Source organism: Odontesthes bonariensis, chromosome 19 (assembly GCF_027942865.1).
Source record: "Odontesthes bonariensis isolate fOdoBon6 chromosome 19, fOdoBon6.hap1, whole genome shotgun sequence".
NCBI classification, from domain to species: domain Eukaryota; kingdom Metazoa; phylum Chordata; class Actinopteri; order Atheriniformes; family Atherinopsidae; genus Odontesthes; species Odontesthes bonariensis.
The window spans coordinates 11,508,600-11,528,175 of record NC_134524.1 but is presented as its reverse complement, the minus strand read 5'-3'; the positions used below and the strand labels follow the sequence as shown (position 1 = coordinate 11,528,175).

The window sequence follows — 19,576 nt, the reverse complement described above, 5'->3', positions numbered from 1 at the left end:
AACCCATCTTTATCTGTTCATGATCAACTGTCTTTGCCTCACAGACGCTGTATTGTCTTCCCTTGTACAAAATCTGAGAGGGACCCACACTTTTTTGGTGGATTCAAGTCAGGTCAAAAGTGGGACCAGTCATCTTTGTGGGCTTTCCTGGTTGCCAACCTGTGGATTACTGGAATGCATGATGGACCTGTCCTGCATAAAGATTACAGCCCTATTTGATTATTCCCCACTTCTTGACAAAGTAGAGTCTGTTTAGAGAGCTGCATGAGGTTTGGGAGTTGATTTTTAGTCCATTTTTAACCCTAAAAGGTCCACCTAGCTCATCCTTACAGATAACAGCCTATAATTGTGGTCCTCCTCCATGCTACTGACACCGGAATTTCAGTGGTGCTCTTTAACTGTTTAGCGATCCTGAAAAAGGTCCATCCATCAGCACCATAATGTTGATGTTTCAGCTTCTGAATCTTTTTTCTCCTTCTGTTCTTGCTTGGCATCTTGAAACTGAGCGATATGTAGATTGCAGTTCTGGAACATGGTGGCACAGGAGGCAAATGGAGCGATAAAGGATCAATTAAATCATGTTGAACATATTTGAATTAAACAAGAGGCACACAAAAGTTTTTCACATAAAAATTTAATGCACCATTCAGTTAATTAAATCTGTACACACACCCAGAAGTCACATTCTGAGTAATTTAAGGATCATAATACCCCGTAGTTTTAAACAACTACAGGTGAAGCCATTATTAGAAATAGGAAACATCACCAGTAAATTTCCTTCATAATTGAGGGAACGTTTAACTGGAATTGTTCACTTAAAAAAAAAAAAAGAAATCTAAATGGAAACATTTCTTAAAACAACCAAAATCATGATATAAATATCTGCGTTTTTCATCAAAATGAGTCAGGCTTGCTTTCACACCAGCTTATTACTGTATTAAAAACTGTAAGTGCCTCCCTTACAGTGTATCTGATTTGGGTCAGATAATGAGAAATAACCTGGCCTCATCTCTTTATTATTGACTTTTAAAGGTTAAAACCCTGAGATAAACTTTTAAAAAGGATAATCAGTAACCACATTTAAAATAAGAAAAAGCAACAAAAGCCTTTCATCTTAGCCAAGAGTTTGGCCAAATGTACCGTTGGTTCACACTGTGGGAACTGTTATTCTACAACCCGTCCATGGCGAATGGAAAAGGCAATGAGCCTGTGGTAGGTTGAGATGAGGATGATCACAGCTCCTACCACCATGCTACAGATGAGACTGAAGGCCCAGCGAGGTCCTAGGAGGGTGTAGACGTGGGAGACAAAGACGGGGCCCAGTGTCCGCGCCCCGCTCCCCGAGGCCGTCAACCAGCCCATGTACACGCCCTGAGTGGAAGACGCATCATTATAGGAGCTCTTTTGAGCACAGAAATGTGGAGGCACATTCAAAAGTGGTTCAAAGCACCCCGATCCACTACTTCTTACAAAAGAATACACTTACCTGAGGTGTAGGCCCAAGGATTTTGGAATATAGTGTGTAAGACATGACATTGCAGGCTGGGTATCCCACCCCAATAAGGATGTCAGATGAGATATACTGTGCAAGGTGAATGGCGGGGGTATACTGACACCAGGTCTGTTCATAAGGGCAACCCGTGGGCTCCAAAGTGCCGTTGGTGGCGACTGTGGCTGCAAACATCCGACTGACCAATGAGTTGTTTTTCAGATCTGCATGTTGACACGAAAAGAAAGAACGTGACCACAAATGCAAAAGAAATACTTAAAAAAAAAAAAAAGATTCAGGCAATTGTTATTCAGGTTATGACAATTAATCACAGTGATCAACAGGTGAGCCGACCACTCTGTGCAATCAAATCAACCAATACCTGCCCACTGGATTTTAGGGTAATGATTTCCCCATGGAAGCAGAATGAGGAAGCCACAGAATGCAATAAAAAAGCCTACAAGCAGCACTGGACGATCCCCAAACCTGGAAAAAAAAAAAAAAAAAAATGAAGTCTTCTTGATAAACCAAATTCAGAAAAGCTGAAATATATTTTAAATCCACAATACCATGAGGTAAGCTACCTGTGAGCGGCTACTTTCACAACCACAAACACCAGGATGGACTCAAATCCAATGCCGCACATAATAATGCCGTTGTATAGCACAGCTTCTCTCCTTGTCCAGGCAAACATGTCCATTGACAAGGGGGTGGAAATTCTGAGGGAAAACATTCGGTTAGAACTTTAGACACGGAGGCAGAGCGAGTGCCTGTTACTTTATGACTCAACTGCTGTAGTTTGTGTTGGAGCAAATACCTACGTTTCAAAGACAGCAAAGATAAACATGACGATGAAGAACAAGATGTTGGAAGTCAGCACAGCCATCTGATCGATGCTTTCTGCACTTTCTTCGATAATAGCGACTCCATCTGCGCCAAAGAGGAGAGCCGGATTAACAACAGCAGCAAAAAGAGATCAGATTCATCATACATCTCATCTGTCAATGCCATAACAATATCTGCACTCATGCTTGACGTGCTGCAGTTATTTCCTAAACAACAGGGCCATCGCCAAGAGAAATGAACCACTGCAGTGCTGGAATCTCAAATTTAATTCCAACTACTCCAGCAATGTCGCTCCACAAGTTCTTGGATATCAAAATGATCTGAAACCCTCAGCCTGCTGATCTCAGACACTTAAATATTTAGGCTCAAACAGTGATGAGACAGTGTCCACGTTTCTTGTTGCTTTTCTTTGTAGTTTACCATACGCACATGACCCCCTGTGAAAGTCCTGACCAGAAAAGTAGGGCGTACATACCTTCAGAGGTGTAGTTGATAGCTCGGACATGCTTCCCATCTTCGTCCACATGATGTTCTCTGATGGCAGAAAAAGACAAAGAGGATAAAGGACAAGTTCGCAACTCCTTAAATAGCTGATCAGGTGCTCATCTGAACAATGAAACAGGTTGTCATGTACAGTCTTTCCTCGTTTAGCTGCTGTGGAGGAAAAATAAACCAATTAAGAAGCGACACTGAGGCAGCAGATTACCATAAAATAACAGTTACATTGAAAGGACACTCAAAAGAGATCTTTTACTTCCCGATACGAGTGGAGAACAATGATTGTCTCTTGTTTAGTTTTCCATATGTGCCCCATTTTTTTAGTGAAGAAAACATGACTGCTCATTTTTCCATCTGCTTGTTTTTATTAATTCGTCAACAGTGTTGCGGTTTTATGATTTAACCCAACTATTGTCTGATATTAATACCAATCCCGTTAATTCCAGGTAACATTGTCTTTTCAGTGTTTTCAGACAATCTGATCTGTTCGGAAAGAAGTTTGTCACAATTTGTTGTTCCTAAATCAGCTCGACTGCAGATCTCAGACAGACATAATGATAAAACTAACCATCCAATAAGGCAGAATTAAGACATTCAAGACACTGCATGTGCCGACAAAAGAGTAGCAAAGTTCATTGATCTCTAACTGGTTCACTGGAGCATGCGGTGATGTAATCTCAATTTGCTGTGCTCAAATTTCGAAATCCACAGAAGCCCGAGGAGACACGTCGAGTGTTTGTGCACTCACTTTAACACCAAGAGAACAAGCAGGATGTTGATGAGTCCAAACACTGCAGCCAGTAAAGCTGGTGTCGTGTACATGTTGAGATGCAGGTCTATGAAGTTCACCGTCACACCTTGCTCACCGATGAATGACAGACACGCCTGCAGAGCTGATGAGTGCGTGAAAAGACATGAAAAGGTTCAAAATTAAATCCACTGTGTTGTTTTTCATGCTCTTCATTACACTTCCAGGACTACTCTGTGTTCTGGTTGGGATTACATCGTGTACCTGGTCCCAGGATGAAACCCAGTGCCTGACAGGCACTCATGTTAGCCATGGCACCGGTCCTCTCCTTCAGTGATGTAGCCCCAGCAACATAAGATCTCACCACGGCAACATTACCTGTCATGAAATGATCCAAAAACTTAAATCCAAAAACAATTATTAACCGATGGTGTAAGACTTTAAAATAATCTTAGAAACAGGATATATTCAGGCTCTCACAAATCACCTGCTCCGAAGCCCACAAAGACTCTGGACATGAGCAAGTGGTACTTGTTATTGGTCTTGGGCAGGTATGCATAGGCATAGTAGATATTAGCAGACAGGTTGATGAAAATGGAGCACACGAGTGGCTCCCTGCGTAGCCGGTGATTAGACCACAAGCCAAAAATAGGCGAGGCCACCATCTGACCCAGACTGTAGGCCGCTACCATCCATCCCAGGAAGCTGGCGTCAGCACTACTGTCGATCTGGAAGAAACACAGCGGGTACAAGCATGAGCACTGGATCAACATGTAGAACGACCGAAAGCTTTGTTAATTTTTATCCGCAATTTCAATTTTTAACCAATATGCAAATGAGGCCCCAGACTTCCACGTATACCAAAGTTTAAGTTTAGAGGTACTTCTCACGCACAGCAGTAATTCTGTAAATCCAAAATCAAATCCCCAAAATATTCCACTTACCTCCTCTTTGCCCTTCCAAAGTTGCTTTTAAACAGTACTTTGTTTGAATAAATATACTCAGAGAAAGGCAAGAGATGCATACCTTTTGCAAATAGGGCCATAGTGATGTGATGACTATGGTGAAACCTGAAAGGACACAGAGCTGATATTAAAACACACCGTCAAAGATCCTGCAAACGTTTTAAGTTAAAAAAAAAAAAAAAAAAAACTACTGGAAGTGATTCAGTCTCTTTAAAAGAAGCTGCTGGTTTGAGGCCGATTTAATAATTCATCCAGTTAGCAGTAATTCAGTATTACTGCTCACTTCTTTTGCGTAAATTTGGATTCTAACTAACATTTTAAAAGGACACATATGTAAAAGCAACTCTTTGTTCTGCAAGAAGATATAAATAACCATTTTTATCTCCAATAAATTCTCCACATGCCTTAAAAGCACCTCCTGTTAGTTGTGGGAATCTCTAGGCACACCATGATTTGATTCAGTTACTATTCAGATGTCTGCAATGTGACAATAAAATGGGATTATTGATGCATCTTTTCACAATCTAGAACCTCTTTTCTCTCACTATGCGACTACTTGGTATGATTTCTGATTAATTTATTTCCAAAAGAAGTCAGCTTATTCTGAGTTGCTAACGAAACATGACAGAAATCTAACCAACATTCTCCTGTATAAATCATAATGAGAAACTACCTGCATCATCTGTGATAAAGAGTGCAGTTACAGAGAGATAAGATTGCTTCCATATGCTAGCTTTTGATTGAGAGGACGCCTGTCGGATTTCTTAACAAGCCATCTCGTGCATGCTACAGAATCCCCAGGTACTTCACATACGCTTCTTCAATTAACACATGGAAAACCGATTCTTGACATTTGTGAATCGATTCACAAGCATGGAAGGGTTCATTTTGCCCTCCATACCTCATGCTGGGCTTCTCTCCTGGCATCAGCTCTTTCCTGATGGTTCCACCATTTATTACAATTATTTTATTTCTTAATTGAATGCAAGTGCTTTCCCCTCTCTTTACTGACCACATCCTTCTCTGACCACATTAACACGGTTTTCACTTCAACTTTCGATATGATTGAAATTGAGCTATTCCTGGCTTTGCGTCATAACTGCATATCCTCTTCTACATGTTGTTGTTCCCCCTATCCATACAAACATTGTAAAGATATAATGATTTAGCAGGACTTCCATTTGTTCTGACTTGCATGTTCAAAGCTTTTCTGTGCTTAACTTCTCAGACAATCCTCTGAGACTCCTTCAGTGAGTTGGACTTTCTTTATGTTTAATTTTACTCGCTGGCAAACTCTTATTACACTTTCCACATCAAGTCGTTGGAGTAGACTGTTGTTACAGCACAAACAATAGGAAATAATGGGCAACATAGCACAGTGGTGTGGTAGTCGAGGTGTGTCTGATAGGGCCAGAAGTCATTAATGTCCTCACCTACACTGCTGAGGAACATGGTGAAGTACATGACTCGGATGGACCTCCACCGGCTTTTGTAGTCCTCATCCTGGGAGTCACCACTACTACTGGTGGATATAGTTTGATAAACATGACAGGCGGGCATAAAAGTTAACTGATGTGACACAACAGCTGAAAACACAACACAGGGAGGAAAAACCGGTGCCTCCACAAACTGTAAATTGTGCATTCTCACAACTCCCAGTACGGAAAATCTACCCCTAATTTGTCAAGTAGCTCCTGAACTTTGCACTTACCCGCTTGAATCATCCCGAAGCAACGGTGTGGTATCGTCAGAGTCAAGATGGGACATTTTAACTGAGAAAATAAACCGATGGGAAAGTTATGACGCTGTCCTGTCGCTAAGTCGCCATGTAGCCGAGGTTCAGTGAACTACACCGTGAAAGGCTCACTGCCAGTCTTCCGTACAGCCCTGGGAAGCTAGCTAACGTTAACGACTCAAAATAAAATTTCAGAAACACCAAATGTTCGTTAGCTTGCCTTATCAAGCGCAAAAGATTAAACAAAGTCGTTTACAAACAATGCTGAAGTGAATAAATAGTGGTACGCGACACAAAACCTTACAACATTGGACTATGATACCAGAGACACCCCTGCATTTCATCATTATCAAGGCAAATTATAGTTAAATCTAATATCCGGTTGAGTCTTCAAAAATAAAATCTACGAGAGAAAAATGCTTCCACATTTATAAATCATTCGTTTCACAATTGACCTTTCGTTTCATACCTTACGTCGGCAGTACAATTAAGTCTATTGATATCAAAATTGAATCTTTTTCAAGATTTATTTGCATTAATTTTCATACTATCATAAACTACTAGCTCTTATTTTGAAGCCGTAATTGTATAACATCCGGGTCCATTACTGTGTTAACCGTTTACCTTTACGCAGCGCTCTCACGTGAGGACTTAAAAACATAAACACTTTTGTCCCGCGAAAATCTGGGTGAAAATACATATCTATAAGATATTTGATTCCATTGCCACATCATAGAGATTGCTCTGATATCGAGCCAGGCCTTAAAAACAAAAACAAATGTTGTATTTATTTAATCAATTGCATTTTATTAAGTATGCTTGAGTATAAGTATAGCAAGTAGCAAGTAGCAAGTTTATAAAAGTATACTTTTAAGAATACAACAAGTAAACTCATCTATATGCTACCTAGTGTACAAGGTATATACTCCCAGTCCATATTTTAGTTTATTGAAGTATACTTTAAGAATACTTTAATGAACTTAGAATTACTAAAACAATACTATTTTACCTTAAGTATACTTGTAAGTTTGCTTAGCATATTACTTGTTGCATACTATTTATGTTTATGCATTTGGCAGACACTTTCATCCAAAGCGATTTACACTGGTAGGCGGATAGGGTAAGGGGGTCTGGTCTAAGGACCCCTAATGGAGGTAGAACCTTTAATGCAGGTACTACCTATTTTTGAACACAAGTCACCCACATGAAAGGTGGCAGTCTTACCACTACATTATCCAGTCCCTTATTCTCAAAGTTAACTCATACTGTATGTATACTAGACTGCAATGTAGGGATGGGAATCGTAAACCGGTTCTTGTTGAGAACCGGTTCTTGTTGAGAACCGGTTTTCAGTGTTTCAATTCCTTGGAATCGTTTGGTGATTTTGCAAACGATTCCCTTATCGATTCCAGTGGGCGCGAATGACGTCACCACGCAATGTCCAGTGCAGCCAGCAGTCAACAGTAAACATGGCGCCCAAGCGGTACAAACGCTCGAAAGTTTGGTTACACATCCCTAAAAAAGACGACAACAGGGCAACTTGTAAAGTGAATATTTCACCAAAGGGAGGAAATACTACCAACATGCAATAACTATGAATGAATGATTCTGAACCCAGCAACGTTAGCAACGTTAGCATGTCCTCGGCTAACACTGCAGGTAACTAACTAACTAACACTGCCTATCAGTTCACGTCTACCTCCAGCTTCTCCTTTCACCAGAGTAGGGAAGAGTTAAATTAGCCAGGCCATGATAGACGAATGTGGACCTCACCGTTGTTGGGTTTGTGAGGTCATGACTCGTGTTACTTCTAAACTAAACAAAGTTGATGCTAATCGACCGGTTTGTTGTCCTTTTTCTCCAAATGAGAACCGATAAGGGAACCAATAAAGAACCAAATCGTTAAGCAGAATCGAAAATGGAATTGGAATCGTAAAAATCTTATCAATTCCCATCCCTACTGCAATGTATTTACAAAATAACAAGACAGAATTTTGAGAACAAGTTTGACATATAACATTTTAAAAGATACCATACAGTACAAATACCTGCTTAAAATCATTAAAGATGTGCATTTCAAAAACAAAGAGCCTCTATGAAATCAAGTCCTTCTTTGCTGAATCAACGAATTGACCTTATTCTGTACTTGGATCAAGTTAAACTAAGTACTAGTACTTTGTAAAGTATAAGTATAAGCATAAGTATATTAAAGTACAAGTATTAAAGTATAAGTGTAAGTGTTAGTATCAATGTGCTTAGTCTTAGACTTTTCTTTATACTTTTCAGTATAAGCCAAGTATACTTCACTATACTACTCTTAAGTATATAAAATATAGTATATAAAAAGTAAACTTGAAGTTTACTGCCTCAGTTTTAGTATAAATTAAGTATACTCGTAGTACACTTGAATAAACTACGTTTTGCTAAGATTGGTCTGGAGTTTTGAATAGTGGTTTCCAAACCGTTCAGATTCGGACCCAAAAAATAAGAGACGCCATGTGAATGTGACACACAGTACGTTGACCAGGCGGGTGTTCCACGAACGTAGCTACACAAAGCCAGACTGTATCAGGAAAGCCTCTCTTAATGGATGAAAGCAGAAAATAGTTCCAACGTCCTTGCGCGCGACCCGCTTTGTAGATGGCTCACGTATGAACGTGGTTAATAAGGCAATTAAAACAAGAACAAGAGTGGGCTACAACATTAAAAGCCCAACTTGCTTTCCCATACAGAATCCATAGCCTATAGGTCTAATGTAGGCCTATACATATACATACAACTTCACGTGTATGCTCATCTTATTTGTTTATTTGTTGACCCATATGTGCTGTAAATTATATGTATCACCCCCCCCCACACACACACACACACACACACACAGTCACTTATGAAAGTTTTTCTGTCCCATCAGAGTTTGAATACGAATTTCTAATATTGAATTTTTACAGCATCAAAATCAGACTTTGAATTTGAAAAACCAACAGTCTAAAAAAAAAATCAGTGTAAAAAAATTCAACATCTGAAAAAAAATTCAGTGGAAAAAAATTCAACTTCAAAAAATTCAGTGGACAAAGAACCAGACTCAACATCCGGGTAAACAGGGAGAAGCAATCGATCCCTGTCTCAATTCATCCAATGGCAGCCAATCAAGTTACACTCATTGGACAGATCAGCCATGTCCACCAACGCGGGTGATGGTGCTTCGGTGAGTGAGTTTACTTTATTTGCCATTTGTGTTAGTAAAATTGAGTATATTACTAATATCTATTGAGCTGATATTAGCTTGACTGGCTGCCGTTGGATGAATTGAGATAGGGATCGATTGCTTCTCCCTGTTTACCCGGATGTTGAGTCTGGTTCTTTTTCCACTGAATTTTTTTAAGTTGAATTTTTTTCCATTTAATTTTTTGAAGTTAAATTTTTTTCCACTGAATTTTTGGTTTTTGAAACTGATTTTTTTTTTACACTGTTGGTTTTTCAAATTCAAAGTCTGATTTTGATGCTGTAAAAATTCAATATTAGAAATTCGTATTCAAACTCTGATGTACGGTGGCCGACACGTGCAAACGCCGAAACAAATCCATCAATAAAATACTGCAAGAGAAAAATGCGGCAATAACAAAAACGACCGGAGCACACTCGCTGCAGAGAAGAAGGTCAAAAGGTACGTTGTCATTATTTAAAAAAGACATAAATGACAACGTACCTTTTGACTTTTGTCTCTTTCATTAATATGGTAGATCTCCCATAGTCGATCCCCTATCCCACAGGTCGAGACCCCCTAGTGGCCTGGTGAACTTCCGTTGTGTTTTTTTTTTGTTTTTTTTAAACACCTTTATTTTGCTTTACAAGATACAAAAACAGTGCAAAAACATGACAAGTATCATTAGTAATAAATAAAGAACAAATAAGCATACCAAAATAAATACATACATAAGTAGTTTAAATAATAAATGAAGAGAGAGAGAGAGAGAGAGAGAGAAAGAGAGAGAGAGAGAGAGAGAGAGAGAGAGAATATATACCAGGGGACATGAACAATGAGGATTACACTGAGTTAAAAATTTCAAAGTGGGAGACTAGATTTATAGTTTTGATAGCTTTCTTATTATTAGAGGAGGAAATTGATTTGAAATATATCTGGAGTTCTATCATGAAAGCACAAAAGTTGGGTTTCACTTTGGCAAATTTACATTTGTGGATGTAATATTTAGCAAGAATTAAAATGAGATTTATTAAAAAATATTCTTTTTCAGCAGGAGCATCACTCTTTATAAAACCAAAAATGATATTTTGCAGAAGGAGCTCAAAATCACAGTATATATGATCTAAAATAAAATCTACAAATATCTTGCCACAGCTTACGGGTATATTCACATTTCCAAAACAGATGAATAATGGTCTCAGTATGAGTTTCACAAAAGGCACACTTCAGATCAAGATCAACAAAATTGAATTTGATAAAGAATGATTTAACCGGGTAACATCTATGGATAATTTTGACTGACACTTCTTTAACCTTATTAAGCACAAAGAATTTTTGAGGAAGAGACCAAATTTTATCCCAACATAAATCATTTACACAACTATTCCAGTGAAAAATTACAGGAGAAACAGATCTGATATTACATTGGAAAAGAGCACGAATTTTACAATTTTTCTTTTTGCTAGAAGAAGGGTCAAAACATATTTTCCCAACTGGTGAGTTGGTTACCTCAGTGAAGGAAGAATCAAGTATAGAGGCAGATGTGTTGCTTTTAAATAACATTATTACATCAGGTGGGATTGCATCAAAGATGATGGCAAATTGTTTTGGAGTTACAGGTATTCCATAAAATTGAAGGAACTCCTCATAAGAAAATAAGTTACCATTGCTATTGAATAGTTTTTTGACCCAAATTATATCATTGTTGAACCTCTCTCTTAAGAATATTGATCTGTTCTTATAAAGTATATCTTTGTTATTCCATATGGAGTAACGGTGTGGTGAAAAATTGTGTTTGTATATCATTGACCATGCAAGTAGTGCTTGTTTATGAAAGTTGGAAAGACAAATCGGAATTTTCCCTATGTTATAGTTACATGCTAAGAGGAATTTTAGGCCACCAATTTTAGAAAAAATATGATTGGAGATACAGTTCCATATTGAATTTGGGTTTTTTAGAAATTGATTGATCCAATTGATTTTAAAGGTGTTGTTCAAAGAAGCAAAGTCCAAAAAATTAAGTCCCCCATTCTCATATGTGTTTATGACAACAGATTTTTTTATGTAATGCATTTTGTTCTTCAAAAATGGGCCGCCAATTGTCGATAAGCAATACATCTTTTTTAGGCTTTGGAATAAGTGTGATTAATCCCTGAGTTAAAGACATGGTTGGTAATCCTGTTCAGAAACACATTTTGTAATACTGGGTGAAATGGTCCGTCTATCCTGAGAGAAATCTATACAAGATGTATTTATAAAAAGGGACGAAAATAATCAGACCTCTGTGGTGTGGAGCTTAGAGGAGGGGACACTTTCGAATCTTGCTAGCTCTCTTGCTAGCTCTCTAGGATTACCTACCATAGCTTTAATGTTGGGGGCAGTGATTCATTAGCTATGCTTTCTGTGAAAACCTTCTGTAAGAATGGGGCTAATTGTTCACTTCCGATGTGTTTTGAAGTTTGCAGCGTTTCTCTCTTACATGTGTTTTGGGGTTTGCAGCGCGTGTGCTCCGGTCGTTTTTGTGATTGCCGCATTTTTCTCTTGCAGCATTTTATTGTTGGATTTGTTTCGGCGTTTGCAGCGCGTTTGCACGTGTCGGCCACCGTACTGATGGCACAGAAAAACTTCCATACACACTGCTCACAATAGAGTCTTTCTTTCGAATGCGAAAGTGAAAATAGAGTTCTTCCAAAGGACAGATCCTACACACGCAGCAGACTATTTTTCGAAGTCTGTAAAGAATTTTCCCCGCTTGCGCCTTGGATATCTTAAGATTAGTATTTCTGAATTTGTCCCGCATCTTTATTCCCATCGTTAGAAAGAATACTTCGCGGCGAAAGGCGGATAAATCAATCTGGAATTCCAAGGACGCGATGGGTAGGCCGAGATATAATCAGCAAACAAAAAATCATGTTCATGAATCGTGTAATATTTCTTAGCTTCTGTTGTTATCAAAGCTACGTTGATTTAAGATAAACTATAGTGAGTCGATGTTACAAGGTGTAAACACCGTTTTTTCCACCTCTCATTTTGCAGACTTGTGCATGATTCGGTGGTCTGTGGTGGTGTTTGTCTCGTGGTGCCGTGCTGCTCCTGGTAAGTCCCTGCAGGCCACCTCATACACTCACAGTATCTTTACTGTATATAGCCTTCTGTAAAAAAAAAAAATAAATAATTGAACACATCTGGCATCAAATAGGTTCTGTGCAAAAGTCAAAAGCCACCCCTTATTTTTCAAAGTTTTGCATCCAAACAGCCACTTTCGTGTAATCTTGAGAAGTAGTTCTCCAGACTTTTTGAAGGTCTTTTCACAGATTTTCATAGGACATCTTCTGCTTTGAATCATTTTTAGTCGAGTCCCATGTACCTGACCTTCTTTTTTATTGTTTGTTAACTAACTTAACACAAACCTATGAATCATTAAAGCATGAAAAAGCACTTGACTCAAGGAATAAGCAAGGTTGAATCTACACATAACAGACAACTTGGCAAAGATCCAGTTTCAAAATGAGGCACTTTGTTACTACTATTTCTTTAGTTGCATCTATAGAAAAAAATACCAAAGATAGCAGAGGTTGGCAATATGACATTTTGTTTGTTTCATTTTGTTTTTACCAACAAGGTGATTCCTAAAGAGCTATTTCGTACTAAAAAATATTAACCAGTCAAGTCAAGTCAAGTTTATTTATATAGCGCATTTCAGACACAAGTGCAATTCAATGTGCTTCACATTAAAAAAAAGGAAAAAAGAATAAGAAGAATAAACGTAACAAGAGAGAATTAAAAAACTTAAAACACCAAGGTAAAACATTAAATAATTAGAATAAGAAAGATTAAAACTTATCAACATGAATCACAAAAGAAAAAACCTTAAGATAAGACATTAAAACAGATCATTTGCTTTTAAAGAAAAGGGATTAAATGCTGTTATGTGAAGGCCTCGGAGAACAGCTCTGTCTTTAGTCTTGATTTAAAAATGTTAATGGTGGGTGCATTTTTGACAATTTCTGGGAGCTGGTTCCAGCGCTTAGCGGCATAGTGACTAAGAGCTGCCTCTCCACACTTCGTGTTAACTTTTGGAATTACCAGCAAATTCTTCTCTACTGATCTTAGTGTCCTGGTTGGTGTATATCTCTGAAACATATCGAGTAGATAGCTGGGACCCCTGCTATTTAAAGATTTAAAAACAATGAGCAATGCCTTAAAATCAATTCTGTATCTCACTGGGAGCCAGTGCAGCGATCTCAAAACTGGTGTTATGTGGTCAAACTTCTTTGTTCTCGTAAGAACCCTTGCTGCAGCATTTTGGATTAATTGAAGCAGCTTTATGGTCTTTTTGGAGAGACCTGTAAAAAGGCTATTACAGTAATCGATCCTACTAGTAATAAAGGCATGGATTAGCTTCTCCAGATCATGATATGACATGAGGCCTCTGAGCTGAGTGATGTTTTTTAGATGGTAGAATGCAGACTTAGTAATGGCCTTCATATGATTATTAAAGTTCAGGTCACTGTCAATAATGACACCGAGGTTTTTAACTGAGTCCTTAGCCTTCAGCCCCTTTGTTTCAAGGACAGTAGCGATCTTTAGTCTCTCCTCCCTTTTTCCAAATATAATTACTTCAGTTTTATTCTTGTTCAGCTGGAGGAAGTTGTGTGACATCCAGTTGTTTATTTGGTCAATGCAGTGATATAACACAAACACGGCAGATGAACAGTATTCCTGTAGGGAAACAGAAGTGGACTGAAATTCAGCGGCAACAGGTCTGATGGAGGTATGAATCCTCCCCAGAGCCCGGAGCTCAACATTACTGAAGCAGTGTGGGATCATGCTGGCAGAGAACGGAACAAAAGGCAGCCGACATCCAAAGAAGAGCTTTGGGAAGTCCTTCAAGAAGCCTGGAGAAATATTCCTGAAGACTCCTTAAAGAAATAAGAAGAAAACTTCTCTAACAGGGTTCAGGCTGTGTTCATGAATACGGGTGCTCATTTAAAATATTAATATTTAATTTCTCAATAAATCGTTGCACCTATTTTCTGTTTTTCCAGCTACCTATAAGGAAATGAGATGTGGCTAAAGACTTAGCACAATACTGTGTGTCTTCAGATTGAAGACTACTAAATGGCGCTTATCGTAATGCAATTAACAATAAAAAAGCAATTCACCAGAAGTTTAAGTTAACCAACCATTCATGTTACAGTTTCAGAGAGCGTTGGGGTTTCGGTTGGGGCTCCACATTCAGTGCAACGCGGCCATGCGGCCACATTGCCGTGCTGGCTCAATCCTCCGCAAAGTGCAGAGGACCTGGAAGTACGCTGGTATCGTGATCACTTTGATGTCCCAGTCATGCTGTACAAGGCAAAAAAGTTTGAGACTGGATCCCAAGAAGCTTCATATGTTGGCCGAGTCTCGTTTGGCTTAAAGGACACAACGTCTGGCGGGCTGAAGTCAGGCGACGTGAGTCTGAAGCTGGACAATGTGACAATTAAGGATGCAGGAGATTACACTTGTTATGCCAGCAGCTTCCAGGAATATGACAGCTCAACTGTGAACCTCCGGGTGACGGGTAAGTAGCACAAGGGTGAAACAACCTGAAATAAATCAAGCAATTGACCTTTTTAAAGGATAAGACCGGTTTTTTGACATTGGGCCCTTGATTTCACATTATAACATGATGTTCTACTCACCCCTGCTTGTTGTTGGTAATTTGGAGCTGTTCCGAAGATATTCCAGAGGCGTCTGGCTGCTCTCTTGAGATATTTGGCCATGAAACGGTTTCCTATGGGCAAGCTTATACAGGCACAAACTATGCTGTTTATAATTTATTAATTACTGTACACTAGCACTGATAACGTGGAGGTGCGTCGCTTACTTAAAAAAATCCGGGTTACTGTAATTTTGATTTTTTTTTTTGTCGTAAAGTGGGTGTTACTGACGTCCTCCTCGTGCTACTGCCACAGACAGCCCACAGACCTGCTGCCTATTTATTCATTCGGCTAAAATTCAAAATTAGTAACCCGGATTTTTTTAAGTAAGCGACGCACCTCCACGTTATCAGTGCTAGTGTACAGTAATTAATAAATTATAAACAGCATAGTTTGTGCCTGTATAAGCTTGCCCATAGGAAACCGTTTCATGGCCGAATATCTCAAGAGAGCAGCCAGACGCCTTGCGAATATCTTCGGAACAGCTCCAAATGTTCAACAACAAGCAGGGGTGAGTAGAACATCATGTTATAATGTGAAATCAAGGGCCCAATGTCAAAAAACCGGTCTTATCCTTTAATCAAATGCTCATCTACCTTCTCCAACCCCTTCACAGAGACAGGAAGATCCCCTCTTCTGTCTTTCGTGTGGAAAGAAGATAACATGGTGAACGTGAGCTGTGAATCTGAAGGCTGGTATCCACGGCCTGAGCTGCAGTGGTCAGACCAGACACAAGATCTGACCCATAACAGTGTGGTGCACAGCGAGGTCACCTCTGGCCTTTATTCAGTCCACAGCTGGCTTCTTGCTCCAGGATCCTCGGACGTGTCCTGCTCAATAGGTCTGCCTAATATGGTGGCAAAGGAGGCTAGAATGCACATAAGAAAAACTCCTGAAAAAGGTGAAAAATGTGCAACTGTTGTATTTTCTTGACTCTTTTTTTTTTCACTTAAAACCATGATAAAATACAAGAATTCTTGCTTTCCGAGTCAGAGTCCTCCACGGGCGGATGGGTGGCTTTCGGCATACTCCTCATAATTGCATTGGCTGTCCTCGGAGCTTTGTACTACAGGAAGAGAGGTAAATGTTTCATCTAAATCAGAAGGTATTGATGACAATATTTGAAAAAATGTGTGTGGACGCACTGTAAATATGAGCACTGAGCAAAATTAAACCTTTGAGTGTTTCTTTTATGTTACCGGGAAGAAATCATGAAGTCCCTAAGTTGATGTTGGGAATTTGTCTGTAATATTTCATCTATTATATAGAGAAATTAAACAAATGAGTGAAATCCTTAAACAGACAACATGGACGACAAAAAGTTCAAACCAAATTTATAGATTAGGTGATGGCTGAAACGAACCCTGAAATTGTACTTCTCTGTTTCAGGGAAGAAATCCACTGAGTGCAGTAAGGGTAAGAAGGACCACAAATTCTTCATAAACACATGACTTTTTCATTGAAAGTTTATTATATGTTTTGGGACTTGAGACAGGGCCACATTTCATCTTTTGCCCTGATAAGTTCAAAGCTGTTGATACTGATGACATTTTAGTCATAGTTGTAGTCCTAATGATATAAAAACTAACAAACTTTTTTTTTTTTCCTCAGAGAATGAACCACTTTTATCAAGTAAGATTTACCTTCTCACATTGTTGTTCTTAATATCAAGGCTGCAATTTTTACAGTTAAAAATCTGTATTCTCTTCTTGCTTCCCTACAGATGAGCCGACAGCTTTATCAGCGGCTCGCAAGTTTTATGGTAATGATTTAACTTGTTGAGAACCCGATTTGTCTTGCTTTTTTCAATATCTGGATTTTTGCAATTTTTTCTCATCTAATTTTCAATCTTCAACAGAAAATATTAAATTGGAGGACACAGGTAATGAATACCTCAAAATCAAAGGGAATATTCTGAGAGACGCCAGCGTTGGAAACTTTCAAGATGGAGAAAGTGTTCCGTGTCTCACAGCAATCAAAGGAACAACAGGTTTTTCAGAAGGACAACACTACTGGGAGGTTTCTTTAGGGAAAGAAGGTGCAGGCCTCAAGAAGTCCTGGTGGATTGGAGTTACAAGTGTAACAGAAAACCTTCAGAAAAATCGTTTATCTCCAAACACATCCAATCATTTCTGGTTCCTGTCATCTTCTGAAGATACTTTACAGTTTAGCACTGAACCCCCAGTATCTCTGCCTGTTCAGTCGAGACCAAAAACAGTTGGTGTGCTTTTGGATTGTGCCAAAGGAAATCTTTCCTTTTATGATGTAGAGAAGAACAGGCTGATTGGGTCCTTTATTACTTCATTTAAAGAGAAAGTGTTTCCATTTTTCAATCCTGGGAAAGGTGACGCTGCACCTATGGAGATACTACATAAGTTAGAGCAGTCTAGCGACAAGGAGAATGCTGTAGATTTAGAGGGAGGAGAGGCTATTTCTCAATCTACAGCATAGGTAACAACTGCTATGATGAGTAAAACACCATTTTGAGCACAGCAGTGGACTTTTGTCCTGTGCTGAAGGTCAATCATGGACAAATCCAACTGAACCAAGTATAAAAATTGTTTGTACTTTATTTTCATGCAAATTAGGGAAATCTAAAGAGTAATAATAGTAATATCCATATGGTAAAGTCTCCATTAAGTCCAACTTGATGTCCAAATTTAAACATTTTCAAAGTTCAGCAGATCTGATGCAGATGGGGGGGCTTGTCTAATCAGGTCACCGGGGCTGACCAATCAGACCAGAACTGGGCTTTATTAGAAGGAAGGGCAGCCTCCCTGAAATTTGGAAATCCATATCCAATTAGATCAAATAAAATGGTTCATTTTAAACCCAAAGTCAGAGACCAGAAAAATCATATTAGCTTAAATTTAGGCTTAAAATACTTCAGTTTGTCAATTGACTTATTGTCCAGGGCAATGCTGTGAACTATGAAAAAACGTTCAAGACATTGTTTTCAAACTTTTTCTGTGGGAGATGGTTGCACATATGAGCACAGCTCATTTCACTCCACAGGGGATTTTGTTATGAGGCAGCGGTGATTTAAAAAAAAAAAAAAGGATTTTATTAGAGCTGAGCAACAGTCTGGGAGTTGACGCGTGTTCCTAATGGAGTGATTTTCCTGCACAATTACTGAGACGTTTAGCCGTCTGACAACAGAAACAGAAAAATATGTGAATGAGAGCTGCCTTGTTTGGAATTCTGCTGCCTTGATATACAGATTCACTCTTCTGTTCTTCGAAAAGCTTGAACTTTTGGCCATGGGTAGGGATTCAGCCCATGGCCACATTATCTGGGTGTGTTGGCCTGGTTTTGAGAAGCTCAGTTTCATATAGTTTCGGTTTATGCGTTTTAAAAGTCCAGTTTTGGTCGGACTAACACTATGACAACTTTCTTATTTTGCGTGTTCTGTTAACGTGCCTCCTTTCTCTAAATGGAAATAAGACCTCTCTGTTAGTACCAGTGCTGAGTCCGCATTTTATTTAAAGCCTGGATGCTTAAGTGATAGTTGTGATCTGGGGCTTAAACCACGAGCACTTCCTTGCTGCCTAATTTAGTTATGAAGTATAATTTGATTATGTTATTTGCTGCAGGCGGAAGACAAGGCACGCAGTGGTGAAAGAGTGATCCAACACTGCAGAACAAAGTGATGTGTGATGTTTCTTTGCCAAAAAAGATCAGAAATGCTTATTTAGCCTCGTAAGTTGACCACTTTAAACAAAAGTTTTGTTTTTCCTCATATATTATTGACTTTATAAGTCTTACAAAAATATTTTAAAAAATATATAAAAACAGAAAAAAAAAATCCTCAACATTGTTTTTTTAATTTTTTTTTTTTTAAATGTACTCATTTTGATTGTAACGGCCTTGGAAGAGAATATGTAAAATATCTTTAACTTACCTTTTATATCAGCACATATTTTGATCCGTCAGTATAAGCACTTGAAGCTTCTTCAATTGGACTGTTTTTATTGTAATAAAACAAACCTTTGACGAGCTAGTGTATACCATAAAAAAGTTCTCTTGGGCTTGCTAAATGTAATTTAGGTGACTTGTCAAAGACTTGGTAGTTTGGATACTTTGGCAGCTTTCTAGATAGGAATATCTTTATGAGCTGTTAAAAAATGGTCATGATTGTTTGAGTGTAATTTGGATCTGTAGTTATTTTAAATGTAAAAATGGATGTTATCTGACAAATATTACTGAATGAAAGGCTGAGGAGCAGTGTCTGCCTCATATTCCTATCATATTGTATTTCTAACTGACTGCTCTGTAAATGTTGAACGTGTGTTTTTCCCCAACGGACTCCATTTGTCTTTTTGAATAAAAGGGAAATAAAAGATTAGGATGGAATCTATTTTCTCCATGTCACCGTTTTCACAATGTAA

The 19,576-nt window shown here is 38.6% G+C and overlaps 2 protein-coding genes across 3 annotated transcripts; one reads left to right on the top strand and one right to left on the bottom strand.

Annotated features, from left to right (window-relative positions):
• Window positions 1-617: 617 nt before the first annotated feature.
• mfsd8 (major facilitator superfamily domain containing 8) lies at window positions 618-6,624 on the bottom strand. Of its 2 annotated transcripts, none has more exons than XM_075450727.1 (12): window positions 6,258-6,624; window positions 5,980-6,068; window positions 4,608-4,651; window positions 4,069-4,309; window positions 3,846-3,959; window positions 3,582-3,726; window positions 2,811-2,869; window positions 2,311-2,419; window positions 2,074-2,208; window positions 1,872-1,975; window positions 1,487-1,713; window positions 618-1,371 (listed from the first exon to the last, which is right to left on the bottom strand). In XM_075450727.1, exons 1-12 carry the CDS (start codon window positions 6,311-6,313, stop codon window positions 1,165-1,167), a joined length of 1,530 nt encoding a protein of 509 aa, XP_075306842.1. In that variant the 5' UTR covers window positions 6,314-6,624; the 3' UTR covers window positions 618-1,164. The 2 variants fall into 2 exon arrangements, with proteins under 2 accessions (XP_075306842.1, XP_075306843.1); XM_075450728.1 differs by having other exon boundaries at window positions 5,980-6,065.
• Window positions 6,625-11,815: 5,191 nt separating this feature from the next.
• LOC142368407 (butyrophilin subfamily 3 member A2-like) lies at window positions 11,816-19,533 on the top strand. The gene is made up of 9 exons (XM_075450542.1): window positions 11,816-12,360; window positions 12,520-12,579; window positions 14,684-15,049; window positions 15,805-16,089; window positions 16,182-16,268; window positions 16,578-16,604; window positions 16,800-16,820; window positions 16,912-16,950; window positions 17,047-19,533. Exons 1-9 carry the CDS (start codon window positions 12,357-12,359, stop codon window positions 17,637-17,639), a joined length of 1,482 nt encoding a protein of 493 aa, XP_075306657.1. The 5' UTR covers window positions 11,816-12,356; the 3' UTR covers window positions 17,640-19,533.
• The last annotated feature ends 43 nt before the right edge of the window (window positions 19,534-19,576 follow it).